Below are 27,296 nucleotides of genomic sequence, written 5' to 3'. Positions count from 1 at the left end.
AGAGAGCAAACAAAAACGTAAACAAACCGAGCGACATTGCCAGCTGAAAGGAAGCGCGAAATGTGGCAACCTCAAAAGCAACAGCTGAGCGGAAGCAACAATAATATAGGAAGAAGAAGCACGAAAGAAACGCCTACTAAATCAGATCATAAAAATCCGAAAACTATATAATACATTAAAATGCTATCCCAATACATGGAGGAGTTTGAACAGGTAGGCTTACGGGACATGTATAATCGATTTTGGCTTATATTTATTAATAATAACCAACAGGAACCCTTTGAGGTGGGCGAGTTCATAGAACGCCTTACCTGGCGCACCAACAATGAGCTGCAGAACAGCGAGGACTTTCATCCTGTGGCCCTGCACGATACCTTCATTCAGACCATTAAGGACCTGAAGATCCTGCAGGAGAAGCAGCAGAGCAAGTGCGAACGGCTGGAGGAGTCGCTGCGCCAGGAGAAGGAGTCGCACGCCAAAAAGATCGGCAAGCTCCAAGAACGCCACCAAACGGCCATTGATGTGTTCGGCCAGCTGGACGAGAAAATCAACTCGGTGGCCGGCAAGATCATGCACCTGGGCGAGCAATTGGAGAATGTGAACACTCCACGCAGTCGCTCAGTAGAGGCCCAGAAGTTACTCAATTTTATGTCCGAGTTTTTGGCCGCTGGCCCGGTGATTGTCAACGATATATTTGCGGATGCCGCACGATTAAGTGAGGCCGCAGATGTAATTCAAAAGCTTTATGCTATCTCGCAGGATCTGCCGCCCGGCAACTTTGCAGAGTCCAAAAGGAAAATCGAAAAGAAATACGACGAAGTCGAGCGGCGGTTGATCGAAGAGTTTGCCACCGCCCAGAAGAGCGAGGACATCGAGCGAATGAAGACACTCGCCCAGATCTTATCCCAATTCAAGGGTTACACCCAGTGTGTTGACGCATACATCGAGCAGAGTCAAATGCAACCGTACAGCGGCAAAGACATCTTTATAGGCATTGTTCCGCTGTGCAAGCATCACTACGAGATAATCCAGAAGGTGTTTGCCAATCCGCAGCAGGTTATGTCCAAGTTCATACTTAACATCTATCAACTGAAGCTGCACCAGTACGCCATGACTAAGTTAGAGGACAAAAAGGACGAGGAGAAATACCTCCGAACCCTTTATGAGCTGTACTCACGGTGAGTCATTCAAATGTTACCTTAAATGCCTACATTAGGAATAACTTTCATTTCACAACAACATTGCAGCACATTAAAATTGTCAACGGACCTTCAAATCTACATGTCCACAATCGACGACGACTTGCTGCAGAAGCTGACACAGCAGATTTTTATGAAGCATTTGGCCGGCTACGCTGAAATGGAGACCAAGTGCCTGACAGCCAAGTGTTCGACAGAGCTGGAGAAGTTCTATGCCAGCAAGAAACACCAAAAGACTGCAACCACTAAGGGCTTTCGGCGGAACATGGAGGTGCTGATAGCCACGCGGGCTAACATAAATATTGCTGCCATCGAGGACTATGGCGGAGAGACGTTCCTGTCTGAGGAGCTGGCCATCAACATGCTGCAGGAGGCCAAGGCCTCGCTGAAGCGCTGTCGTCTGCTATCCAACGAAACTGAGCTGCCAGGCAATGCTATAAAGCTGAACGATATCCTTCTGCGTTTCTTGATGCACGAGCACGTAGACTACGCACTGGAGTTGGGCCTGCAGGCAGTGCCGCTTGCCGAGGGTAGGGTCTTTCCCCAGCTCTACTTCTTTGATGTAGTGCAAAAGACGAACATCATTGTTCATCTGCTGGACAAGCTGTGCCACACATCTGTTATACCCTGTGTGAGGTATGTTAGAACTTTGTCAATTAACGTTTTATAAAATTTATAATATATTCATTACTAGTAATACGCCCAAGTACTCGGACTATGTGTTCAAGAAGCGTATTCTGATGGAGCAAATCGAGACCAAGCTGGACCAGGGTCTGGACCGCTCCATCAGCGCTGTTATTGGCTGGGTGAAGGTATATTTGCAATATGAACAAAAGAAAACCGACTACAAGCCGGAAACTGATGTAGATACAATTTCTTCAGCGGTAAGATAGAAATATCGTTAATTCAATCCCGCATTAGCTTAAAAATTATTATATTTCTCCTCTAGGCGTGCTTACAAGTCGTGCAGAATCTGCAGCCAGTGATTGTGCAGATTAAAAAATGTGTTGATGGGGAGAATTTGCAGAATGTTCTTACAGAATTTGGAACTCGGTTGCACCGAGTGATCTACGATCACCTGCAGACCATGCAGTTCAACACGGCGGGCGCCATGTGCGCCATCTGCGACGTAAACGAGTATCGCAAGTGTATCAGGGAGCTGGATAGTTCGCTGGTTACGCAGCTGTTTGACATACTACATGCATTGTGCAACTTATTGCTTGTTAAGCCCCAAAACCTTCAGGAAGTTTGCACGGGTGACACTCTGGTAAGTGGGCGGTGTCTTTGATTTTGACCGATGGTATTACGTTACCTTCTGTATCAACCCTACTTTATTTAGAATTATCTGGACAAGTCGGTGGTGCGGCAATTCATTCAGCTGCGCACTGATTTCAGGATCATCAAAAACACCAACTACCTGAAGGGCATTATTGAGTGAGGAGGAGAAGGACTACCAGAATGATTCACATTCCAAAATTTTCCACCTCGCTGTCTGCGAATTAAATTGATTTATTAAAGGGTTCATTATCTAATGATATTTAATAATGGTTTGCTATGTTCTTTAACTTTCAATTAAAGTCAAGTGGCTGGTTACTTTTATCAATACATCTCCCGCCCGAGTCACTTGATTTACTTTCGTGTATTTATAGGCGCGACTCACACGCCGCCCAACCACCCACTCCCAGACCCACACACGCCTCCAGCTACGTCATGGACTTCCCATTTGAAAATCTTCAAAGTGATTCGGTGTCCTTATCAGTTGGAGCTGGAGCGAAAGTCAGCGTTATTTGCTCCAATCGGCTTCCAGTCAATAAATCAAAGTTTATTGCTTGAGCGTCCGCGAATTATTTATTTATTTACGTTTGCCCAGAGAGTGCCAGCACTCCAATCGAAAAGAGAGGCCGGCTACTTTTGTTGGGCCCCACTATTCCTGGTGTCAGTCACCTATTAGCCAGCAAGCAAATCGTATCGCCAAAAAAAACGTTGCCAACCCGTGATCCTGATTATCGAACTTCTTTGTTATTGTTATTGACATTTGTTATTTGCACACCTACGCAAAATTCGTTTGCCCGATATTCTAATCAAACCGCGATCAAGATCTCAAACAGTCGATTAAGACATGCGTGGCGCCTTAATGGATTACTATCTGAAAATACTCTTGGTCATTTGTGCTGTCCACGAATTGGCTGGCGGAACGATCAAGTCCACCAGAGATGCTGTTTACAAAAAGTATCTGTCCCTTCGATCTTTGCCCTTCGAGGATTGTGGTGAGTATATCTCAGGATCAGTGCTTTTCAGTGGGTCGAATTCAACAACGTATAAAATCAATTGATTTCCACAGGGGGAAAAAACGGCAAGAAATGGAAACACCATGACATTCAAAAAGAAACCTTTAAATAGGAAATAATCTAAAAGTCGTTCGCCTAAAATGTTGTCTTTCGGGGAGAAACCGAATACTAAATAGGAATTACTTCCGCAGCACCCATTTTCGCTAATTTTAGGGAATTGAATATTTTGCAGAGTAATTCCGATTAGATCTCTATCAAGTATATTGTAAATTTGACAGGGCACAATCTGACAACTTAACCTGCTGCTTCCAAAAACAAAAGAAAACGATATAACCTAGATTCTCGACTATCAGATACCCCTTACTCAGCCGAAAGGAGTCCGAGTAACGGCTTGTGGGCGCTTTCAACATTGCCAAAGGTTTAATTTTTATAATGTGTGCATGTTAGTTGTTACTTGCTTCCTGTTACTTTCTATTTAACGACTCTAGTATACCCTATTAGTCTACGAGTAAAGAGTAACAGTCGTAAAGGGTAATTCCCCGGTATGAGCGCCCTACTATATACAGTGTGACATGATAAATCTAATTTATGATGCATTACCATAATGAATCAAACGAAAAATATTATCAGAGTATAATTTGAAAGTGGGTTAGATAGATGGCAGTAAGAAATGATTTTCCCATGACATCAACAAAAAACCCGAATATAATTACTGGGTGCCATTACTTCATTATCAGCAGAATGTGAAATTAGATTTACCTCAGTGACTTTGCAACCAAGGAAAACGAAATCAATTTTTTAGTTACCTAGCTTGCTTGATCTTAGGGCATTGAGCCTTCGTCATCAAGGCTTCGTTTCCCAGAGCACGAGCTATTAATTGTATTCTGGTTTTTACGATGTTTGATTAAATGGAGTATTTATGGACTGTGCACTGTTAATATATGATTTATGTTCTAGATTTGAGGAACTGTAAACAAACAGATGTGACGCCCTTATGGGGGATTACCTTATGACGCTGATAGACAGGCGAACGCCTTCTTGGGGGGGACAGTAATCAATTAAGAACCAAATTAATAGAGTGTTTTAATCTAATGCTGAACACGGTTCGTGTTAAAGATAGAAACTGTTTAATGGCCTTGAGAAGTGCACTTGGTCACAGATTATAGATTATTCAGAAATGCGTGTATATGGGTGGTCGTCGTCTGTGTGGATCGGAGATAACTCGACTTAGTTGCTGCGAAAGTTTTTCATTAAAGTTTTTAATTTGTTGCCAGGTGCCAGGTAGGTGAACGGCATGTACTATGTCACGTACCCAAATCCATTCAGGATAGAGTTGCCCAACTTAGCCAACATCCTTATTGTGTTCAAAGGATCTAATCCTTTTTGGCTTAAGTTCTTAGGCTGGTAGATCATATCATATCTGCTGTTACTCTATTCTATTGATATACTAACTATTACATCTTTCAGGTTCTTTGTACCAGGTCAGCTACCTGGACATCGAAAGCTGTACGACACTGCCTTGCTCCATGGGTCGGAACGCGACCATTAAGGTTACCGTCCGCTTCGATGATAATGGTAGGTGCTCCGCTGATAACACCAGACCCGTGCATTCGGAATACATAGAGTCGGCTTCTGGGCAAAAGTCGGAAATAAAAATAGATCTGGTGCGGGCGAAGAATATCGATCAGGTGAATGGCGGATGATGGGTGGGGCAAGGTGCTTGGAACCCCCTAATACTCGGTAGTAGAGCAGCTCGAATAATGATAAGCTAATATCATAAATAGAACTGATACAATATTGTAGATCTACGAAATTTCACCGAATTTCTAGCTGCTACTATTGCTTACTTCAATGCACTGCGATTGCAGCCTGGGCTCCGCCTCAAAGTCGATCCATAAAATAACAAATTTAACGCTTAATGATATTTTGATGAATCAGCAGAAATGGAGACGAAATCGAAACGATTGATCTCAGCACGAATCGAACCTTTGGAGTACTAATTCCCGATAGGCGGCTGAAACAAAGATTGGCCAAACATTCAGATTAAAGAGAGCATGCAAAACATTTCCAGATAATTGAACTAGCTTTGATAAAAAACGTACACCCACGCCAAAATCATAGTACATATTATGCTACAGTAAAACCTAATAATATCCCACCTTCTACAGGCAATGGCGTTAGCTTTCTGAAGCACGAAGTCAGATGGGTGTTCAACTATATCAAGACCCAGGCGGCCATAACTCCCGATCCTTGCGACGGGGATCACGGATGCATAGAGAGCGCGAGTGATGAAAAGGCCTATTGGGCCAATGTCTTTGTGAACGAAACTCTGCCGGTGGTAAGTTAAGAACCCCTGGTAACAAACTCTATGGATCAGCAGCAAGATCATGTGGTGTTCTGTAAACAATATTTCTCTCTGTGTTCCAGATGAAAGGCAGCATGCTGTGGGAATCCAAGGATGCGAACGATCAGAACCTAATCTGTTTCCAGGTTCCCGTTGTAATCACAGTGTAAATGTGTAATCACGAAAATAAAGTAATTGGTGCATGCAAATCAACAGACCAGTGTGCTTGTGTGCGAGTGTGTGTGTGGGGGAGTGCGTGCGTGTGTGCATCCTTTAATGAAATTTTGAATGAAAACAAGGGGGCGCGGCATCGTAGTAGCAGAAGGCGAGAGCGAGCGAGACAGGAGGTGGAGATCTCTGTTTTGGCACCGCACACACACTGACCGCAAGACGGGGAGCGGGAGCAAGTGGAGCACCGCACAGTGGGACAAATCGCCGATATGCCATTGAAAACTGAATTATTGCTGCGAAGATGGTAACAGTCGAAAAAAATATTATGTTTACTTGTATTTAATGCTATTTCAATAATACTTCAAATATATATGATTTATAACTTCAAATAGCTAGGTAACGAGTCGTGACAAAACATACCTGGTGAGTATTTGTAATATTAGCAAATGAATATTATATCCGGAACACCCCCACCTGGCCCACTGTGGCGAGAGAGCGGCGGCAGAACGGAGAACGGGAGCATGGAGCTCGAGCCCTGCAGTCCGAGTCCGAGTCCGTGGCGTTCAGTGTGTCACTCTCTCTTGGGGGCTGCAGCGCAACGGTCGCACGAAAAGAGCTCCCACTTGAGATTTAGATTCAGATTCAGATACTGATTCGGATTCAGATTCAGATTCGGTTGCGGTTGTGGTACCTAAGATCGGGCTGCAAGTCAACAGTTGCCAGGAGCGGAAACCGGAACAGTGCGGCGAATTAAACATTAAAGTGGCAGCAAGCGATCAAAGCAGGCGCTCCGACTCCGACTGCGTGGGAGTACGAGATCACGGATCGCGGCGAGGAGCCAGTGCATCCGAAAGTGTTTCCATTACCGTGAGTACCTTAAAAATGTTTCGCACTACCCGCCATTTGCGCAATTCCGTCGGCGTAAATGAGATTGTCTTCGCGCTAATTGCGGACGAGTAAGGATGGTGGTGGCGATATAGGGGCATCCAAAGGGGATGGACGGGCTCGGATCCCATCGTATGGTGCACGGCTGACATGCGGCAACATCACTTCTCACGCCCCAAAAGCTCTCTTTGCCGGACACTTGGGGTACCGGCGTTCTTTCGCCCATAGAACACTGAGAAAATAAATTGCCTTAGGATTTGGAAAACATACATTTTCCCCATATTAAATTATAAATTAAATTCGATATCTTTACGAATTCGGGTCACAGTACCTTATATAACTTTCTTTCGAAGATTTGAGAACCTATTTGAGTTTGGGAACGGGATTCCACTAGAAGAGCTTTTAAAGTGCTCCATAATCGGAAGTACGAGTATGAATGCACACACGACATATCATATCGCTGAACCTTGAGCACGGCTTCGGGTTCAGAACCTGACGTAGAACTCGACACCGCCATGGACACAGATCCTACTCGGATTCGCTCCGCTTGAGCTTGAGCTTGAGCACATGCCCAGCTGGGTGCTTGAACCCCATAAATGGGCTTCCATTGGGGTCGCTTGGATTTCCTCGCGGGCTTAAGTGTCACCATGCGATCCGGAGACACCGCACTTGACAACAATGGGAAAGCTGGCAAGTTTCGAGCCAGAGAAGTGCTAGATCACGTGAAATTGGTATTGGAACTACCTATTAAGGAATCCAGACCTCCGGCTTAAGACCTTGAATTTGTAAAATACTTCTGTTGTTGTGTTGTTTTGAGCACTTCTTGTTGATCAAGTGTTTGGGCTATAAATTTGCATGCATCGAGAACGTTGCCTTCTGACGCATACTAAAATGGAATCATACTTTTATGCATGATATTTGAGAAGCGAACCTCACGGTTTCTTAAAATGCACAGCAGTAAACACTCGCCTGATATTTACATTATGGATAACTATGATTCAGCAATGATCGTGGCTAATGTGTAGCCCCTCCGCCCAGCCAGACCATCGAACTTCCCGGTTTGATCTCGCCGTTCTGGCCTTTTCCCCAAAAATTGGCGATTGCTCCCGTTCCCCGTTCCCCGCTGGTATTTTGTTACGTGCCCCCTGTGGACGTTAAAGTTTTTCGATTTGTTTTTACCACCAATGCACTTTGACAGCGGCGGAGGCAACAATGCGATGAGCTGTTGGTCAAAGTGTTAAACGATTTGCATCATATTACACCCAGTTGCTGCTGCTGCTGCTGCCCCGAGTTTACTGGCCATTGTCGCCGGATTGCCATTGTAGTAAGCCCCAAATGGAGGAGCAAGGTGGGGCCTGGTGGGGGTGGGGGTGGGGATGGGAACGGAGCCGCTGCAAGTGGAGGCAAAACAAAAGCAACACTCCAGCCAGAGCAGCAACCACCAGCGATTTATCACAGCAACGACGTCAACGAAATCGATCCGGATCTTAGTGCCCCCCATCATCCTCATCCACATTGCCAGCCGCTGGCCTCCCTAGCAACGCCCCTGTGTGTACACTCGCAGAAAATATGGGTCGAACGTGACCTTAAACTTGGCTATGGCAATTACCTCCTTCTTCCTTTCTTTCGTCCAATACTTTGCAGTGTTTTTCCATCACATATTTGGTCCAACCTATAACATTTAGAGGCTGAGCGATTTGAGTGTTCTAACATTTATTACATTTTTCCCAAGTGCATTGTGTGTGTGCTGTTGTTTGCTGGCCAAGTGCCTTTTCGCCTTGGTGTGCGTGAAGCATAAAAAGTAATTTTGAATTTTTGAATCGTTAAAAGCAATTAATCGCCTCTACGCAACGGCAGCCAGCCTGGCTGCGACTCGACTGTCTCATCAGCGTCAGCCGCAGAACCCATTCATCTGGAAGAGTCGTGGCCGCGATCCTCATTCCCATACCCCACATCCCATACCCCATACCCCATATACCATGTAGCATATAGCATATAGCATGCCCATAGCAACCCCAACCCAATCCCCGCATTGCCGACGCTTTACTGCCCAATTTTGTTGCAAATTTTTCGTTCCGCGGAACTTGGTGCATTTCATCTCGTCTGCTCTTGGCGATCGTCGTCGCCGCAGTCGCCGCAGTCGCCGCTTCATCTTCTTGCGTCGATCGTCGCGCACATTCATTTGTCGCTTAATGTCCCTCAGTTAGGCTGCCCCGGGCCCCGCTGCCCGCAGCCATTCCGAGCTCCTTGGCCCCCAGTCCATCGCATCCCAGTCGGAGTGGCAGTCGCGGTCCGCACAGCCGCGGTCAGCACAAAAGCATTTCAGCTCAGATAGTTTCACTGAACTTATTACAGCTAATAACGTAACTGTGCATAACTAACAATCCTTACCTATATTATTCCTGTAATATCATTAGCTAAATTTGTTGCATACTTTTCGGCACAACTGATCCTAAGTGTGTAGTAATCACTCCGATCCGTATGAAACCCAAATTGTGGTTAGAAAGTAGCATCAAAATTATCCATCAAAATAAATTACGCATACGTAGTGTTGCCTCTGAGTTTGGCTTGCTTTGGCAGTATTTGGGTTGTTAGTAATTAGTGTTTCCAGAATTGATTCTAATTATTATCCATCCGTAATGCCCACATGGCATATATTTGTGCGCCCAACTGTGCTGGAGCAAGCCATCTCCTGGCTAACCCACCGCCACCAGCCGCCGAATCGCTGCACCACTTCTCCACTCAACTGCTCCTGCTCCCAGAGTGTCTGTATCGCCTTGGTATGTGCGGCATCTGCTGGCTAGGCTTCTGATCTGATGAGGCTGCTGCTGGCGGAGCCCCTGCCCCTGTGAGTGTGGATGCGGCTATGGATGTGGCTGTACCTGTGGATGTGGTGACATCCACTTGCAGCTCTCGCACATTCGTCGTAGTCGTATTTTCTCGATTTTGTTCTCGCTGCCTGCACATTCACACGCAGTCGAACGGCAACAAAAACCCAAACAACAACATAAACCGACTACCATCGACCATACCATAAAACATTAGTTTCCCATTTGCGTGCTAAATACCCTACATGGAATCGATGCGAGCACATCGACACTTATGGCCAGCAGGTGAAGAATTTCGAGAGTCTGCTTGGGGCTTCCGAGAATTGGCGATGCGAAATTAAGACGAAAAGAGCTGTTCGGGGTTTGGAGAGGTGCAAAGATATTCGCACGAGGAAAAAGTTCCATTAGGAAGTCCACACGGGCTGTGATTCTGAATGTACAGTGAGAGAAATACCAGAGTTCCTTGTGAGTTCCTGGTCAACTCAGAACTGACCAGTGAAGTGCAGGGCATCACGGAGTCATCTCGAAATGAAGATAGCCGGCCTCGTCTGGCTGTCTGGCTGTCTGTCCGATGCTCTCGTGGCACGCACTATGATGCGCGCTTTGAAGTCCTGTCAAGCACTTGAGATACATTTATGTGTTTTTTGCATTTTCATTGCCTCGACTTCGGGGTCGGGCGGCTCAAATGCGAGGAATGATTAGTTAGTTGGTCATGCAAAATGGGTGAAACCGGTTCGGTTCGCTCCCCAACGATATCGCGGGGATGCAGGCGGAGCGGGTGATCCTTCAGCATAATCAGCGGGCTGGTGCTGCCGCTGCTGATGCTGCTGATGATCGGCACAAATTACGAACGCACGGAATGTCCAGAAACCGAGAGCTGATCACCTGACGCATGATCATTTGCAGATTGCAATCGCTTCAGATGGGCAGCATGCAAGTGGCGCTGCTGGCGCTCCTTCTTCTCGGCCAGCTATACTCAAGCGCCGTGGCCAATGGATCCTCCTCCTACACCTCCACCTCCACCTCCACATCCGCATCGAATCAGCTGCAGCGACAGAAGCTGGCGCACTGGTTCCGGGATAGTAACGATGTCAAGGATAAGATTCTGGAGCTGCAGTGCCTGGCCAAGTGTGGCAGTAATCCCACAACCAGAGCTGGACGCGAACAGTGCCTGAACAAGTGCATCCAGGAGCTTTTGCTGGGACCCAGGGCGGGCAGTTGCCCCAAAATTGGAAGGCAATCGCGTGCCAGGCTCTCCTGCCTGGACAACTGTCAGTACGATCATGAATGCCCCGAGGTGCAGAAGTGTTGTCCCTCCAGTTGCGGTCCCATGTGCGTTGAACCTCTTGGCGTTAGGAACAACACGCAGCTCCCGCCCATACCGAAGATCCTGTACTTCAGGAGGTCACGTGGTCACGCTGTCGATCTGAAGATCGAGTCCTCGCTACTGGTCTACTACTTCCACGTGGAGGTGCGGTCCCACATAGGAAGGCATTTCGCTGCCAGAAAACTGGGGCCTTGGCAATGGCAGAAGGTGGAGAAGACCATGGAGGAGAACATCGGACACAGCAAGCAGTAGGTAGACCCTAAATATTTATTTTACAATGGCATAATACCTCCATTCCCTACAGCACGTACATATTCTTTCATATGCGACCTGGTCGCTGGTATGAGGTTCGAGTGGCAGCCGTGAACGCCTACGGGTTCCGAGGATATTCCGAGCCCAGCGATCCCTTTCCCTCGACGGGCAGTAAGTGTATTAGATCACTTGCTGGTCTTCCAACCAACCTTCACCTAAAGTGCTATTCACCCTCCAGACCCAAAGCCTCCAAAGAAGCCGAACGATTCGAAGATCATCGCCAAGCAGTTCGATGGGCGCTACATGACCCTTAAGCTGGTGTGGTGCCCCTCCAAGTCCAATCTGCCTGTCGAGAAGTACAAGATCACCTGGTCCTTGTACGTAAACAGCGCCAAGGCCTCGATGATCACCAACAGCTCCTACGTGAAGGATGTAAGTGGAACCCGAAGTGAGCAATATCAATATGAGCCTTATCAATCAGCACGTTACGATGATTTCAGACCCACCAATACGAGATCAAGGAACTGCTGCCCAACTCCTCGTACTACATCCAGGTGCAGGCCATCTCCTATCTGGGTTCGCGTCGCCTCAAGTCCGACCAGCTATCGATGCTGTTCAACACGACGCTGCAGCCGCTGGAGCCAATCACACCGCTCCAGTGTTCCGGGAATGGCAATAGGCGCCGGCATCATCACATTAGCAGCTCCATAAGCTCGGAATGGGCCACAACCTCGGAGCCAGTTGACCTCAATGAAGTTTCGCCCACCATTACAAACCGGACTGCGGCCGCCGCCACGTATGAAGTGGGTTTCCGGTTGAACCGGAAGTTTGGCATGATTGTGCAGATTCTGGGCTTCCAGCCACACAAGGAGAAGTAATTATTTGTAAACAAGTTGCCAAAATGCATACATATCATGCCATCACACCGATTGCAGGGTCTATGAACTGTGTCCCCAGGAGACGAACTGCGAGCAGCGAGAGTTCCGCGCGATTCGCGCCAAAGTAAGTAATACCCTTGATGATGCTTTGATGGGAGCCACGAGCCACATGTCGGAATACTTCGTGCCGATTGGCCGGACCACCGGGCAAGGGCAAATTAGTGGAACATCGTTGACCATGGGGTATTGTTTAACAAGGCGCAATCGTGTTGCCTCCATTTGACACGGAAAACACGTCTTCCCAATGGGCAGTACGTGGCCAAATGCCAATCAAAATAATTACAATACTGATGAATAGAATCGGACCATGCCATAGGTGTATGCCGAACTATAAAGATCAAACAAACGAATATGGCTCTTTGTGAACTACATTACCTTCTATTCGATTGCAGAAGGACCCGCTCGAGTTCAGCAAGCTCAAGTACAACACCACATATGTGCTGAGGATTCCCCGATCCAGTCCCAATGCTGTGCTGGACGACTCTAGAAACGTCTTTACCTTCACCACGCCTAAATGCGAAAATTTCCGCAAGAGATTTCCCAAGCTGCAGATCAAGTGCAGCGATTAGCCTTCTGTGTACGGGCTCAACGCACTGCTGACCATGAGATTACATTAGAATGTATATAATTGTATGTAAAACTTAACTTTTACTTATTATTAGGCCTAAGAACAAGCAACAACAAGCTAAACACCGATCGTTTTCTAAGTGAAAAGGTCCTTGAACTGCTGCAGATCCTGCTTATGACTGGGTTTCTGACTAATAGCGCCCAAAAGCTTGCAGTCTTCCAAGCGAACGCCATGCTCCAAAAGAGCAGCTATCAGTCGCGAGGTGTAGAGCACTGGTCCGCCTACCAAGTGCAGGAAATCATAGTGCTTCTCACGTCGCGTGCTGAACAGGATTCGCTTGGAGACAAAGTCGCCGTAATTGCTGATCCGTCCCACACACACGTAGCGCTGCAGTGAGGGCGCGTATACTTCGATGACTGCCCGGATACTCTCCGCCGGAGTTAGAGCTGCTGCTGTTGCATAAGAAATCCGAAATGGTATGTCCAGAGCTTTGTAAAAATCAGTAGCCAGATTGAGAATATGCTCTAGTTGGGAGTCCGCTTCGCTGGCCGTTTGCGTGGCCACAAAGCTTTGTACCGCATTCGTTTGTGTCGCCGTATAAAGACTGGGAATTGGCCCATACAACTGCGCTTCCGCCCTGTTGTAACTCCGACCACAGCAGACATACCGTAGGGGCAGCACCGAGGGATACACGCACAGCTTGGTCATGGCACCTAGGTAGCTCTCGAAGGACGCACCTCCGGTTAAATAGGCTGTATTGATCTTGTTTTGCAGGTGTTCTTCCAAAACCAGATGATAGTCTGACAAGGGTGTTGCATTTGCCTCCAGGAGAACGCAACGCACAAAGTCCGGATTGGCGGTTTGAATGAAATCCCCGTGGGTGACGAAATAACGGGCCAGAGATTGCATGGCATTTACGTCGAAATGAGCAGCCTGCTCCATCAAGTAGTAACGATTGTTGTCCACAAAGTGTATAAGTTCCTGGCGTTCCAAGTGGGATGGAGTCTTATTTTCTGAACTAGGCATGCCATGGCGATAGAGAAGCTTTTCCTCCCCTCCAACAGGGCACTGGACATGCAGAAGGTTGGGCAGGTGCAGATAGTCATGTATAAAGTCATCCTCTATGGGATAGAGTGCCTGCTTCAGAGTCTTTAAGTCGTTGCGCAACGATTTTCCACGCTCTTTCAACTCCTCCAGGTGATCCGCATTACCACCAGATTTGGTTAGCTCCTTCAGGCGCTTGGTCACCGTTTCGCGTTCCTCCGCCAATTTGGACAGCTGACCGTGATGTGCTTTATACTGTTCGTACTTCCTGAGCACTTTTTCCAAACTGATGTCCAATCCCCGGCTGGAGATGCTCTGGTCCAAAGATTGCCGGTCGCTAAAGGTTCCCTTGAAGTTCATATACGGCTGCAGAGTCACATAGTTTTCGTTCGCTTTGTCGCCGGTTATGTACAGGGCGGAGATATTTCTGCTGCACGTTTTCTTGGCCGAAAGGCACTTTTTTAATATCTTTCGTAAACTCAACATAATTCTTATGGCGAATTGTAAAAACAAAATAAGCCGGTAAGGCAGTCAGCTGTGGCCAGCGTTGCCAGATCCGGTCGAAATAATAGTGGTATTTCCATGCCTTTTAGGCTTTTTGATGTATTTTTGTGAAGAAAAATGTGATTTCCCCTTTAATTTAAACTGAATCGTCATTCAGTTATCTTATAAGGAGATAAGCTGTTTAATCTATTTGTGTAAGCAATTTGAACACATATTTAACATATCATTTCTTTATTCCTCAACATTATTATAATAAATAAATATATTTTAAATAAATTACATAAATCAAGTTAGTTTGGTTGGAAATTCTGAATCTCATTGGAAATAAGTTCCTTCCAGAAGTTTACAGGCAGTACTAGGTTCTCAAAGTTCTGATCATAGACTGGTGCAATGTCTTCGTCATGATGGTGTGGCTCAATAAGATCCCGAAGGTATGGATGGCGCATTGCATCCGCAGCTGTAATACGTCTTTCGGGTACCATTTCAAGCATTTTCTCCATCAAATCCACGGCCTGGATATCGGCACCCAGAAACAAGTGGTGAAAATCACATCTTTGCCGTAACGGGTACCTCTCCACGTAATTACGCGAATATTGCGAGTCTATTCCACTGACAAACTCCCTAGTCGGAGTGCCCATTACGTCAAGCAGGCGCCTTAGTTGGTCGAAGTAGTCTTGACCGGGGAACAGGACCCGTCCCGAAATAAGTTCTGCCAGAATACAACCAACAGCCCACATGTCGATGGCCTTTGTGTACTGACCCCTGAGGAAGAGTTGTTCCGGAGCTCGATACCACATGGTTCCCACAAAGTCCGTCATATTATCCGCGCACAGACGGGATAGACCAAAGTCAAGTATGCGAACCTCATTATTTCCATTAACTGCGATGTTGCAGGGCTTCAAGTCACGATGAACAACCCCGGCGCTGTGTATGTACTTCAGACCCCGCAGTATTTGGTAAATGATTGGTCTAATCTCGTGCTCGCTCATTCTTTGTGAACGCGAGTACCTGTGCAGATCTTCGTCCATCAGGTGAGTCACCAAATAAATCTGCACAAACGCCATTATCCGCGCCGGTGGATGGAAGACGTTCAGCAGGCTGATGACGTTTGGGTGGTTCATGTGCTTCAGAAGGCGGATTTCGCGATAGGCACTCTTAGCATCCTCCTCCCTCTCGAACGGACGCAAAAGCTTTTTCATAGCGACGTGTTTTTCGGTGCCTTTTACTCTCATCTTAGCCACCTGACCAAATGAACCGCCACCCAGGAAACTAACAAACTCGTAGGTGTCCAGGAACTCCCAAACGCCTTCGCCAATTTGCATTCTCACAAATCTGGGGAGTGCCATTCTGGATAATATGTGCAAAAATAAATCTTTAACAGTCGACAATAGAAAGATTACTGAACTGGCGTTTAGTTATTTGCTTTCGAACACTCAGCATTTTCTAATCTTATCAGTCACACTCGATACACAGAAAAGTAATCGACTTTTCGACTAATCGTCTTTTGTTCAGCTGCCAGTCGAAGCCAGCGAAACTTTTCTCTTTTATATGATCTGAAAAAACATTACATTTTAAAAAAAGTAGGTATTTTTATAAAACAAATTGATTGTAAAATACACAGTATTATTGACAAGCCATAACAAATTGGTAAGACATTGTACAAAACAAAATTAAAAGTTAACACTAAGAATTGATCAATATGAGTACAAAATACGTGGTTTCAACATGATTTTCTGTAAATTATAACGAATAAATTGGCGTATTTAATACTTTAAATTCTTGATGGGATCCGTTTACTTTACATCCCCTAGAACCTGAGCAAACGATGGTGGAGGCTTAAAGTTGGTAACCTCTTTGTAGATCAGCTCCTTCCACTTGTCCACGGGCAAATCCATATCCTCAAAGCTGTGATCGTATGGTGGTGAGGTCAGCTCGACGCTGGGCTCCGCATACTTCTCCAGATAGGGATGTGCAAGAGCCTCCTCGGCTGTGATACGCTTCTCGGCATCCAGCTCCAACATTTTCTCCAGCAAATCGATGGCCAGCGGATTGGCGTTCTTAAAAACATTTTTAAAACTGCGTCCCTTCATGGGCGGAAGGGACTGGATGTAGGAACGCGCACTTTCCGATGAGATCTTCTTTAAAAATTCGGCGGGTGGCGTGCCCAACATCTCCATAATTAGGTTCAATTGGTGGATATGATCGGTGCCTGGGAAGAGGGTGCGTCGGGTAATTAATTCGGCCATGATGCACCCCACCGACCAGATGTCCACCGTCTGGTCGTAGTGCATCCAATTGAGCATTATTTCAGGGGCGCGATACCAACGCGTGGCCACATAGCCTGTCATTTCATTCTCCGTTGGACGTGCCAGCCCGAAGTCTAAAATGCGCAGCTCGCAATCCTCGTTGACGGCAATGTTTGAGGGTTTAAGATCACGGTGGATCACTCCCGCGCTGTGGATATACTTCAAGCCACGGAGTATCTGGTAGACCAAAAACTGGACGTGGTCGTCGGACAAGTGCTGCATCCGTATGATGTTATTCAGATCTGCATCCATCAAGTGGGTAACCAAGTACACCTGGTGGAAGTTCTCCAGCGATGCATTAGCGGCATGCGGATGGAATATGTCCAGCAGACCGATTACGTTCTCATGGTCCATATGCTTTAAAAGTCGGAGCTCACGGTACGTCCTCTTTGCATGGACAGCGGATTGAAAGGGCCTGGCAAGCTTTTTAATGGCCACATGGATATTGGTGCCACGGACAAGAGCCTTCGACACCTGACCATAAGCTCCCGATCCTACGGGCTGCAGATCCTGATATATATCCGGGATCTCCCATTCCGTTCGGTTTATATCCAACTTGTGGAACTTTTTTGTTATAGACGCAGACATAGTTTTGCTTAAGGAAGGGCGTCGTCACCCTGAGTTTATAGTGCCTATGAACGAGATATGTATTGACCATTAAAATGCCGTGCGAACGATAATTTCATTCTGATTACGTTTATCTTGAGGCAGCTCGGCGGCAGTAGTACGTACCTCTGTTCCACGCCCAAGAATATCAACAACTAAGTACTGGTCCCTAGCATGTTTCCTATATTTGCGCTATTACTCCATTCCCGTGCGTGTCGTGTTAGGAATCCATGAATCAGATCGGCAGTGCACAGATCAGAAGCGACACACAAATGCGCTACATTTGATTAGTGTTAAGTTGTTGAAGAACTCTCTGATCGCGCTCTTAAAATTCTTACCTTAAACTCTATATGTAAGTTAATATATATACATACATATATATGTACATTAATATTAGCAATGTTATGACATTGTAACACGGCTGTTACAACTTCACTTCTTCTTGATAGCTTTATGAGTGAATAAGGGCAATAGGAAACTCTCTTTTTTAGTATTTGATATCATTTAATACATCATAAAACTTAGACTAATTTGTAATACAAGTAAAAGTTTCGAAACAAATATGCCGCAAAATCCAGTGTGTACCGCGCGTAAATAAAAAAAAACATGGCGTTGCCAGACCGTCAACTGAAAGTTCGATAAGCATTTATCGAATGCATATTTACAACAGCTGTCTCTTGTTTTTCCAGCGAATTCATACCGCACCATCCCCTGACTAATTTTCCGTTGCACTTTTCGTGTACTTTGAATGAAAAAAAAACCGAAGCCACTACTCGCGCCTGCGCAGTTGCACTGCCGGGGTTATCAAATAAACTAATCTAATCGTTCCGTAAACGCAGCCTGACATTCCGCCCTACCATTCTCCGGTGAACAGTTAGTTAGTTTCGCACGAAAGCCGCTCCCGCTCGCATCGTAACCTAGAAAACATTAGCGTATGTATAGAAGTAAATTGTCGAGATAATCTGAATGATACTGAACATATTAGCGGTATAAAACATAAACATTACAAGGATTAATTAGTGTGCGCTTGGAAATCAAAATGTTAGACCGCAGGGGAGCTGGAAGAAGTCACTTCATCCGCTATGAACTGCGACCTTTGGAACCTGGACTGGCAAACATGCAGATTTTCTATAATCCACTATCTGAGATAGCGGAAACATTCGACACAAGTAAAAGATCTGCGAACCGAATGCGATTAGATAGTCCGACGGGTTCAAAGTATGGTTTAAAGGGTTGCTTAACTTCAACCCCTGTACCGTTTTTCTTTTACCATTTTTGAGGAAAACTACACACACCCCGAGGTCTATGTATACATATTAGAATAGTTTTTGAATAAGTTATCTCCCATAATAGCTTGTTATACGATGTAAAACCTTAACTATAAAGCTTATATTTCTTTGCAGACACAATATGACTTCAAAGCTACTGCCCGGAAACATTGTGTACGGAGGTCCTTTGACTGAACGGGAGGCCCAGGACTGCAGATCCCTGGGTCAGTACATTCTCGACAAGTACAAGAGCTTCGGCGACCAGACGGTGCTGGTGGATGCTGTCAATGGGGTGGAATACACTGCCAGTTTCATGCACAAGTCCATTGTCCGGCTGGCATGCATCCTTCAGAAACTGGGAGTCAAACAAAATGACGTCGTCGGTTTGTCTAGCGAGAACAGCGTTAACTTCGCCCTGGCCATGTTCGCCGGTCTAGCAGTTGGAGCTACGGTTGCTCCCCTTAACGTAACTTATTCCGAACGCGAAGTGGACCACGCGATTAACCTGTCCAAGCCCAAGATCATATTCGCCTCTAAGATCACCGTTGATCGCGTTGCTAAGGTGGCCAGCAAGAATAAGTTCGTCAAGGGCATCATTGCGCTCAGCGGAACTTCCAAGAACTTTAAGAACATCTATGATCTTAATGAGTTGATGGACAGCGACAAGTTCAAGACACAGCCTAACTTCACGAGCCCTGCGGCTAGTAAGGACGAGGACGTGTGCCTTATTGTGTGCTCTTCTGGAACTACCGGACTACCTAAAGGAGTGCAGCTGACCCAAATGAACCTTCTAGCCACTCTCGACTCTCAAATGTAAGTTTAATGGTATGTTATTAAAGCATTTTTTAAAGTGATTTTTTTTAATAGCCAGCCCACCCTCATTCCCATGTCGGAGATCACTCTGCTCACTGTCATTCCCTGGTTCCACGCCTTCGGCTGCCTGACGCTTATCACCACCGCCTGCCGTGGCGCACGATTGGTGTACCTGCCGAAGTTCGAGGAAAACCTCTTCCTTTCTGCGATCGAAAAGTATCGCGTGATGATGGCCTTCATGGTGCCTCCACTGATGGTCTTTTTGGCTAAACACCCTATTGTGGATAAGTACGATTTGTCCTCTTTGATGGTTCTGCTGTGTGGAGCAGCCCCACTGAGTCGTGAAACTGAGGATCAGATCAAGGAGCGTATTGGAGTGCCATTCATCCGACAAGGATACGGCCTCAGCGAATCAACGCTGAGTGTACTCGTGCAGACCGATGAGTTCTGCAAGCCAGGCAGTGTGGGTGTTCTTAAGGTGGGAATCTATGCCAAGGTGATTGATCCCGACACCGGCAAGCTATTGGGACCCAACGAGCGGGGCGAGCTCTGCTTTAAGGGCGACGGCATCATGAAGGGCTACATCGGAGACACGAAGTCCACGCAGACCGCCATCAAGGACGGTTGGTTGCATACTGGTGATATTGGCTACTATGATGATGATTTTGAGTTCTTCATCGTTGACCGCATCAAGGAGCTGATCAAATACAAGGGATTCCAGGTGCCGCCCGCAGAGATTGAGGCTCTGCTTCTAACCAACGACAAGATTAAGGATGCGGCGGTCATTGGAAAGCCAGACGAAGCGGCTGGCGAGCTGCCGCTGGCCTTTGTGGTTAAACAGGCTAACGTTCAACTAACCGAGAACGAAGTTATTCAGTTTGTCAACGACAACGCCTCGCCTGCCAAGCGCCTGAGGGGTGGCGTGATCTTTGTTGACGAAATTCCAAAGAACCCCAGTGGCAAGATTCTGCGTCGTATTCTGAGGGATATGCTTAAGAAGCAAAAATCCAAGTTGTAAGAGGGGTTCTCCCCTTACGGGTGTGTGTACAAACAATTTACTATGTGTATGTTTTATTATTGCTAAACTTTGTTTTATAAACTACCAACTGGTTGGGTTTCGATTTACTCATATTTGGCTTTTCTTTCGAAGTATTCGCTTAAAACTTAAATACAAATAAAAACTGATGGAGTTCCATGTCGCAGATACCATGTGACATCGCTGGGGCAACTAAACTCCAGCTTTAATTACGTAGATGCCCGAACTATCAATAACAAGTTATATATAAACAACTACATACATTCGTTCTCAACTTGTAACAAACATGTTTTCTGTATTTTCCCATATTGTTGTCGCTTTTATATAGACTCATTATTAATTTCGTATGGTGTATACATATATTTATATATTTATTTGAAATATTTAACTACTCGTCTGCTCTGCTTTGTAAATAGTTGTTTAACATGTTTTGTTTTGCTTGGGAAAAGTTTCTATCTTGTTTTGTTGCAGCAAATTGCATATATTGGGTTCATTTGTGTTTCCAGTATATAAAGAGGTTTATATGTCTGTCCTAGCATTAGTTTACTAATTATTGTGTATGAAACCTTAAAAGTAAGAGAAATGCCTTGGTTTCTATAACGGAAATATCATAGTTTGTGTAAAATCCTAAACACTGCTTGACCAGCACCCGCGCACACTCCAAATCCTCCTCCAATCTTGGCGAGCTGCGCTGCTACCAGTGCTTATTTGCAGTACATACTTATTGTTGCAATGCTAATCGACTTGGTGCACGACTTACACTTTAAACTAGGTTGACAAATTAGATGAATAAATTCAGTTGTTCACTTCGTTAGTTTCCTTTCCTTTAACTCTACATAGTTAAATAAAAGGGTGCATTTTAAAATTAGCTCGCTCTTTTTTTACTCCTTGGTACAATTCTAGTTTCCTGCTTTTGGCACAATCCTGACAACAAATTGGTTACTCTGATTGTCACTTGTGAACGAAACTAAATTATAAGTGTGAGTGTATGAATATATTGCTAAAATTGTATTTTGATCCCTGGGACCATATAAAAGTCGACTGACCCCGGCCACCGCCAAATGCAATGGTAATTGCAATTGCACGATGACTGGCGACAATTTTGGATACGGACCGCCGAACTCGAGTTCTGTCTAAGGCGAAGAAGATGATAGCAGCAGACTCGATGAGCTGCCACGATCAGATTTCGATTCTGTCGTGGATCACACAATTATCTCCATGCGGTTCGCCTTGCGGGTGACCTTGGGTGGGCCTTGTGCTAAGTCCGACATGCCGCCGTATTTGAACGAGAAGATGACAGTCTGCTGGCCGAAATTCGCTTCAAATCTGTAAGGATAAAAATAAGTATTGGTTGCCATGTACATTGGTGCAATTCCTTAATCGTCCCCGGATCTAGAACTGCCTAGCTCCATATCCAGAGAATTTATTGTTAGCCCTTACTCAGTGCTTATGTGTATCTCCGGGGGTTTGCCCGTGGCATTTTGTATGACCAGAAACATTTTGGTCACTATTTCAATCACATGACCTGTTTGAAAAACGAAATCACCCTTCTTCCGTCCAAATTCAGACTGCGAAACGAATAATTAATAATTTTAAGATTTCAATAAGGAATTTCACAGTATATATACCGCTTTTACGTGAAACACAGCAATGTCATCTAGGTAGGGGCTCAGAGACATTCGGTAAATCTCCGATGCAGGCACTCTGTACTTGATTTGCAGCGTTCGTTGGTCTAACAGCAGAAGCGATGAAGTGGACAGCACCAGCAAAATGGGCACAAACTAAAACAAAACAAATTTCAACATAAGCATAACATAACATAACATAAGCAATTGAATATATTAGCTTACCTTGCCACTGGAGCGCGCTATCTTGTTGATTATGTCTGCGAATACAACATACTGATCGTTGGTCTCGGCGCAAATCTTTTTCCACTGCTGGTTGTGTCGCAGTCGCACATAGTCCCCGACGAAAGGATGGCCCACACTGTAAACGAATTATTTATTAAATATTATTTTGAAGAATACAAAATAAAGAGCTGTTACCTTCGTCCATAGGAAGCTTTCCGATCCTTAAAGATAATGCTGGCCGTGACCTTCTCTCGCATTCGATTGCGTGCTGTTTGATCAAAGGAGTTTCGGTAGATGTAGCACTTCCAACGATGGTAAATGGACCTTAGATGACGGGAGGCATCTGCGAGGAATACGGGCGCCACTGGCCATTCGGTAGAAAGCGGACTTAGCGTGTTGGGTGGCAATCGCAAGGGAATAGTCAGAAGGAACTGCCTGATCTTCCACTGGCGGTAGTAGCGACCTATAATATCGATGGCCCATCTCACCTGTCGTTTGTACTTCAAGGACCGATACTCCTCGCGGGCCTAAAGAAAATAAACAAAATATAAATGTTTTTATGGGAAAAACAAGTTTTAGATAAATTAGAAGAAATCATGCAATGCTTACGACACGATATAAACTCCACAAATGCCTACGACCAGTGAACGGAATGCCAAATCGGCATTCCTATACATGCAGAAAATGAAAGGAATGCAAAGCTTATCATGCAAATTAATAGATTTCCTACAAAACTGCTTACCCGCCACGTGCGCCAGGCACTCGAAATGATCATCTGGCTGTGTCGCATGCGCTGAAAGCGCTTTCTTGCATGGTACATTCGAAACATCTTTTGAATGAGCACGGCCAGCTCGCTAATCCGCAGGCGTCGAAACTGTTCCAACTCATATACGGTGCGGGGACTACGGACGAACACATTTTTGGTGCCGATCGTGAACTCCGCTGAGGGCAGCGGTAGGTTGCGGATTATTAGGGCGATACCCTCTACCTGACTGCCACCATGAAAGTGGGGCCAAGTCAGGCTGTTGAGCAACTTATAGCGATGAAAGAACTTAACGTGCAGCAGATGGTAGCAATGACCAGTGCGACACAGGTGGACCAGCGGCATGAGCGACATGTAGCGCACCTGATGTTGAACCAGTGCCATGTCAAACTGGTGCGGATGCTTACCCTCGTTGGGCTTGATACAGAACACATAGTGGGAGCGGCGATGCTTAACGATGGCCAGCAGCGTCTGCAATTGGGTGCGGATGTTCGAGCTCAACGTACTGGGCTTTTTGGTAACCTGCCGACGGGGATTTCCCTCGGGGAATAGGCTTTGCACTAAGGAAAGCTTGCTTTGGTAAAAGGCAGCACTTATGTATTTCGGCAGCATGTCGGAGTTCTTTTCGAGGAACCGATGTATTGAGTAGTTCACTACACTTGCATAATGACGAATCCTGAAAACAAATACATTGAGACATCATGGAGAATGAGATCACATAGGTCAAAGACATACTGAAAGCACATGGAGTTGCTGCCGCTGGTCATGAAGTTGGGATGCCCCGCGCAACACTGCTGAACTCGCAAAAGCAAAGCATCGTTGCTATTTAAATGGGGTTCATTAATCAAGCTCAGTATACCATAACTGGGTTTGTCTATTAACTCGCAAATTGACTCGTTGTCAAAATAATCAATCCGAGACCATTCCAATCCCTCGCGAATGTAGAGTTCTTGCTCCGAACGCAGCACATGAAACACAAAATTCTGAAATTAGAGAACGATTAAATTACAATATCAACAATATTGATTCAACAGAATGTGATTTTCATTAGCTTAAGTGGATGAGGCATGTGTACTTGCCTGGTGAATCTTTTCCGCGCTATAATTAATGGCAAACTGCTCAAAGGAGTTGTGGTCCAGCACTTCGAATCCATAAAAATCTAGCAATGCCAGGTTCTTCTCGCGCTGTGTTGACTTTAGGGACTCATTAATTTTGTTTACCAGCCACGTGAAAAGACGGCTGTAGAGAGTGCGACAGAGCGTGTTCCGGTTGATTGCTGCTTGTCGTGCATCCATTTCGCAACCCACATCCTCTTGAGCGCTGTTCGAGCTATTCGCTCTGGTTAAGCAGTTGATGAGAATTTGGGCTTCCATATTAAGAAGCTGTGCTGTTTCTTGAACCTCTGTAAACGGAAAAGAATGAAAATCATGTCGCTGGTGATTTACTTAGTACCTACCGTATACATTGGACACCTGACAACCCTCAGTTCCGTCTATGTTAGTAATGGGTACAAAAATAAAGTTACCCAACTTTAGAACCACTGCAATGACCCTAAAGATGGAGTTGCTTTCTTCACAACTGAGGCCCAGCACATCCAAGGATCGCTGAAAAAGAAGTGCAATACACATGTTATAAGGTTTTGTATAATAATTATCTGGGTAAAATCGAACCTTCGTATAATGAAAATTCATGCGGTCCTCCTCCATGGCAGTTGTGTTGCGGAGCAGCTCGTACTTTTCCACATTTCGATACAGCTTGAGCGATTCTAAAAGAATAACAATAAGCAGGTAGTATTTAAAAGGAGTACAGCGTCTTACTTAGCAACTGGAGATCAGCACCTAATAGTAACTGGTAAAATATGTGAAAATTTCGCTCTCCAATGATGGTGTCCGTTATACGGGTCTGTAAACAAATGAAATATTAGACTGATAATGACTAAACTAGGATAATTAAAATTCGATCAAACCTTTTCCAACATATCTTAGAAGTACGCACGAATTAAACAAATTTTGTCATAATACATATTTCTACTTTATAGGTGAAGTTTTACTTACAGTGGGTAATGTGCACTCCCATTGGATCTCCCTTAAAATCAATTTCGATATCAAATAACTTTCCCTGAAACCGCAAAACAATAAACAAATTAATTTAAATCACATACAAGTTTTTTCTTTAAATATGCACCTATCTAAAGGTTTCAATTGTTAGCACGTTCCAGTACATACATATTTCACTTACATAGCGACTAGAGTTGTTATTTTTCAGGGTGCAGGCATTGCCCATGGCCTCCAGGAACACATCCGCACAGGTGACGCACTCGCGCATTCGTTGCGTGGGCGATTTGTGACGCCTGTGCAGCGAAGAGCTGGCCGAGGGCGTGGGCGAAACGGAACTAGGCGGAGGTGGCGGTAGATCGCCCAGGACCTTGCTCAGCTTGTGTGCATCGTACAGCGATATACGTTGCGTGGACCCCATGAGGGAGCTACGATCCCGTTCCCGCTCCGGCTGACTTTCAGTCGAGTGCTGCCGCATCAAGTTGGAGCAACTGCCGCGATGCGGATGTACCGGGTTGCTGGTGGCGGTGGCAATGGTGGACAGGCGGCAGTTGCTGCCTCGCAAATCATCCCGCTCCTCCTTCTCCAGGCTCTGAGCACGGACGCACTTGCTGTGGCCGCACTGACGGCAACCGCCGTACATGGTGGGTACGGCATATTTCGGCGATCCCTTGGCGGCCGCGGGCATGGCAGTGCAGGCGCTGACTTGGGTCTGCTGGTGCTTGAAGCACGACTTGGTCGGATGCAAGTGGTGGGCGTGTGATTCGGGAAGGCCGCTGATGTTTTCGCTACTCTTGTGGTGTGAGAAATCAAAGTCCACGATTTTCTCTCGCATGTGGCGCCTGCTTTGGCGTTCGATGCTCTCTGCCCGCGTCCGTGATCGCTGCGATGGTCCTGGCGAAGGACTCTGTCTCCGTGAAACACTTGCTGACGGATTTTCCGCCCGATTTTTGCATATAATAAAATTGGCAGTGCCGGAGCAGCTGCTGGAGGCCCGCCTGTGGGCGTGCAGCACCAATCCGCTGGCCGAGCTGGTTGAGGATTGCTTCCGTAGGACATTCGGTGTGGGGGGACAGTGTGAGCGATCCTGTATATGGGTCAGAAAGTTTACAATCATTTTAAAGGTCTCCGTTTTGCCCGCTCCGCTCTCGCCGGTGAGAAGCACGCACTGATCCTCGCTCTGATCCTTAAGCGATTGATAAGCCAGATTTGTGAGTCCATAGCTGCGGTGAATAAAAGTTTTATAAGAAATGAAAATGAGTCAGACACTCTTGCAGGATAGCTTACATGTGGGGCGGCAGCTGGAAGATGCCCTTATCGCCATAGTTGCGGACATTGTCCAGAGAGTGCTCGGATATGTGATGATATGGATTCAGAGCCACAACAGACGTTCCAATGTAGGTCTATAAATCAAAAAATATGGAAACGTATAGACATGTGAAGAGTTTGTAGAACTTTAAGGACTCACATATATGTGATCGCGCTTATAGCGCTGGTGGATGTTGTTTATGAAACTATCCTCGGACAGGTTCTCGAGCAGCACCGAATCCCAGGTACCGATTTCCTGCTCCATCGCGATTCCCAGCTCCAATTACAACAACGTGCACGGCAGTAGTGACAACAACGGCAACGGCCAAAATCGAGTTCACCATTTGAATTTGAATACATCAACTGCAAACGGGGCCAACACGAGAACGGGAACGATGGGAAGGAGAAGGGGGGTTGTTAATGGCTCCAACAATTGCATAATTTATCGCGGGCCTGCATGCATCTGGGCGAATCCGTGTTTTGATTTTCTGATTCAATTATTGATTTTCATGTGCTGGCGAGCAACAGCCTCGAGCTCGTGTTCACTCAGATATTGCGGGTAGATAGAGTCTGCCTTTCTATATCCGTGGCTGCAGGACTCCCGATTGCCCCTCTACGCCTTCGTCTTTAGCGTATTATTGTCTTTATTCGCCACGATTTGCACATTTTGTTTACCTTTTCAGAAAAGACATTTTTGCATCCAGTGAGTACTAGTGGTGGCCCAGCCATCGATGACACTATCGATGTTGTCTCTTGGCCATGAATCGATTTGCATACCCTAGCAAAAGCTATTATGCTTCGCTATCCATTTGAATAGAGTAAATTTAAAATTCAATTGATACCTAATTAACTTTTTTAAGGCCTATAACTTTTTCAGACTTTAGTGTTAAAAAATAAACGCTTATTTTTTCCTAATATACTTTAATGATTTTAATATTTTTGTT

At 45.8% G+C, this 27,296-nt stretch overlaps 8 protein-coding genes across 14 annotated transcripts; 4 read left to right on the top strand and 4 right to left on the bottom strand.

Moving 5' to 3' along the window:
• The first annotated feature begins 70 nt into the window (after positions 1-70).
• LOC6554976 (exocyst complex component 5) lies at positions 71-2,804 on the top strand. The gene is made up of 6 exons (XM_001982005.3): positions 71-213; positions 274-1,178; positions 1,248-1,835; positions 1,894-2,083; positions 2,149-2,466; positions 2,539-2,804. Exons 1-6 carry the CDS (start codon positions 181-183, stop codon positions 2,635-2,637), a joined length of 2,133 nt encoding a protein of 710 aa, XP_001982041.1. The 5' UTR covers positions 71-180; the 3' UTR covers positions 2,638-2,804.
• Positions 2,805-2,885: 81 nt separating this feature from the next.
• Positions 2,886-6,044, top strand: LOC6554975 (NPC intracellular cholesterol transporter 2). 2 transcript variants are annotated; one of them, XM_001982004.3, is made up of 4 exons: positions 2,886-3,466; positions 4,955-5,062; positions 5,656-5,825; positions 5,915-6,044. In XM_001982004.3, exons 1-4 carry the CDS (start codon positions 3,319-3,321, stop codon positions 5,999-6,001), a joined length of 513 nt encoding a protein of 170 aa, XP_001982040.1. In that variant the 5' UTR covers positions 2,886-3,318; the 3' UTR covers positions 6,002-6,044. The 2 variants fall into 2 exon arrangements, with proteins under 2 accessions (XP_001982040.1, XP_026839775.1); XM_026983974.1 differs by lacking the exon at positions 4,955-5,062.
• Positions 6,045-6,547: 503 nt separating this feature from the next.
• LOC6554974 (anosmin-1) lies at positions 6,548-12,919 on the top strand. Its single transcript, XM_001982003.3, has 7 exons — positions 6,548-6,869; positions 10,622-11,290; positions 11,347-11,465; positions 11,533-11,726; positions 11,795-12,168; positions 12,230-12,296; positions 12,625-12,919. Exons 2-7 carry the CDS (start codon positions 10,638-10,640, stop codon positions 12,799-12,801), a joined length of 1,584 nt encoding a protein of 527 aa, XP_001982039.1. The 5' UTR covers positions 6,548-6,869; positions 10,622-10,637; the 3' UTR covers positions 12,802-12,919.
• LOC6554973 (serine--tRNA synthetase-like protein Slimp) lies at positions 12,861-14,488 on the bottom strand. The gene has a single exon (XM_001982002.3). The coding sequence runs from the start codon at positions 14,328-14,330 to the stop codon at positions 12,936-12,938; it is 1,395 nt and encodes a 464-aa protein (XP_001982038.1). The 5' UTR covers positions 14,331-14,488; the 3' UTR covers positions 12,861-12,935.
• A 134-nt stretch (positions 14,489-14,622) lies between these two features.
• On the bottom strand, positions 14,623-15,778 carry LOC6554972 (putative mitogen-activated protein kinase 14C). Its single transcript, XM_026983955.1, has one exon. It carries the CDS (start codon positions 15,692-15,694, stop codon positions 14,639-14,641), a length of 1,056 nt encoding a protein of 351 aa, XP_026839756.1. The 5' UTR covers positions 15,695-15,778; the 3' UTR covers positions 14,623-14,638.
• Positions 15,779-15,950: 172 nt separating this feature from the next.
• Positions 15,951-17,880, bottom strand: LOC6554971 (mitogen-activated protein kinase p38a). Of its 2 annotated transcripts, none has more exons than XM_001982000.3 (3): positions 17,599-17,880; positions 17,387-17,537; positions 15,951-17,286 (listed from the first exon to the last, which is right to left on the bottom strand). In XM_001982000.3, exon 3 carries the CDS (start codon positions 17,240-17,242, stop codon positions 16,142-16,144), a length of 1,101 nt encoding a protein of 366 aa, XP_001982036.1. In that variant the 5' UTR covers positions 17,243-17,286; positions 17,387-17,537; positions 17,599-17,880; the 3' UTR covers positions 15,951-16,141. The 2 variants fall into 2 exon arrangements, with proteins under 2 accessions (XP_001982036.1, XP_026839682.1); XM_026983881.1 differs by having other exon boundaries at positions 16,005-17,286; positions 17,350-17,537.
• Positions 17,881-17,900: 20 nt separating this feature from the next.
• On the top strand, positions 17,901-20,466 carry LOC6555023 (4-coumarate--CoA ligase 1). Of its 2 annotated transcripts, none has more exons than XM_001981999.3 (3): positions 17,901-18,192; positions 18,664-19,341; positions 19,396-20,466. In XM_001981999.3, the coding sequence occupies exons 2-3, from the start codon at positions 18,671-18,673 to the stop codon at positions 20,357-20,359; spliced, it is 1,635 nt and encodes a 544-aa protein (XP_001982035.1). In that variant the 5' UTR covers positions 17,901-18,192; positions 18,664-18,670; the 3' UTR covers positions 20,360-20,466. The 2 variants fall into 2 exon arrangements, with proteins under 2 accessions (XP_001982035.1, XP_026839676.1); XM_026983875.1 differs by lacking the exon at positions 17,901-18,192 and adding an exon at positions 18,232-18,247.
• LOC6555022 (unconventional myosin-Ia) lies at positions 20,399-27,112 on the bottom strand. 4 transcript variants are annotated; one of them, XM_026983850.1, is made up of 18 exons: positions 27,028-27,112; positions 26,513-26,715; positions 26,332-26,447; positions 25,229-26,267; positions 25,045-25,108; positions 24,957-24,970; positions 24,808-24,892; positions 24,661-24,755; positions 24,447-24,594; positions 24,070-24,392; positions 23,726-23,973; positions 22,970-23,666; positions 22,837-22,896; positions 22,423-22,754; positions 22,228-22,363; positions 22,006-22,158; positions 21,818-21,945; positions 20,399-21,703 (listed from the first exon to the last, which is right to left on the bottom strand). In XM_026983850.1, exons 2-18 carry the CDS (start codon positions 26,615-26,617, stop codon positions 21,580-21,582), a joined length of 3,867 nt encoding a protein of 1,288 aa, XP_026839651.1. In that variant the 5' UTR covers positions 26,618-26,715; positions 27,028-27,112; the 3' UTR covers positions 20,399-21,579. The 4 variants fall into 4 exon arrangements, with proteins under 4 accessions (XP_026839651.1, XP_026839658.1, XP_015009294.1 ...); XM_026983857.1 differs by lacking the exon at positions 22,837-22,896 and having other exon boundaries at positions 20,677-21,703; XM_015153808.2 differs by lacking the exons at positions 24,957-24,970; positions 26,332-26,447; positions 26,513-26,715; positions 27,028-27,112 and having other exon boundaries at positions 20,677-21,703; positions 25,229-25,282.
• Positions 27,113-27,296: the final 184 nt, after the last annotated feature.

Source organism: Drosophila erecta, unplaced genomic scaffold (genome assembly GCF_003286155.1).
Source record: "Drosophila erecta strain 14021-0224.00,06,07 unplaced genomic scaffold, DereRS2 tig00000000-arrow-pilon, whole genome shotgun sequence".
Lineage (NCBI taxonomy): Eukaryota > Metazoa > Arthropoda > Insecta > Diptera > Drosophilidae > Drosophila > Drosophila erecta.
This window is presented reverse-complemented; position numbering and strand designations above follow the sequence as displayed.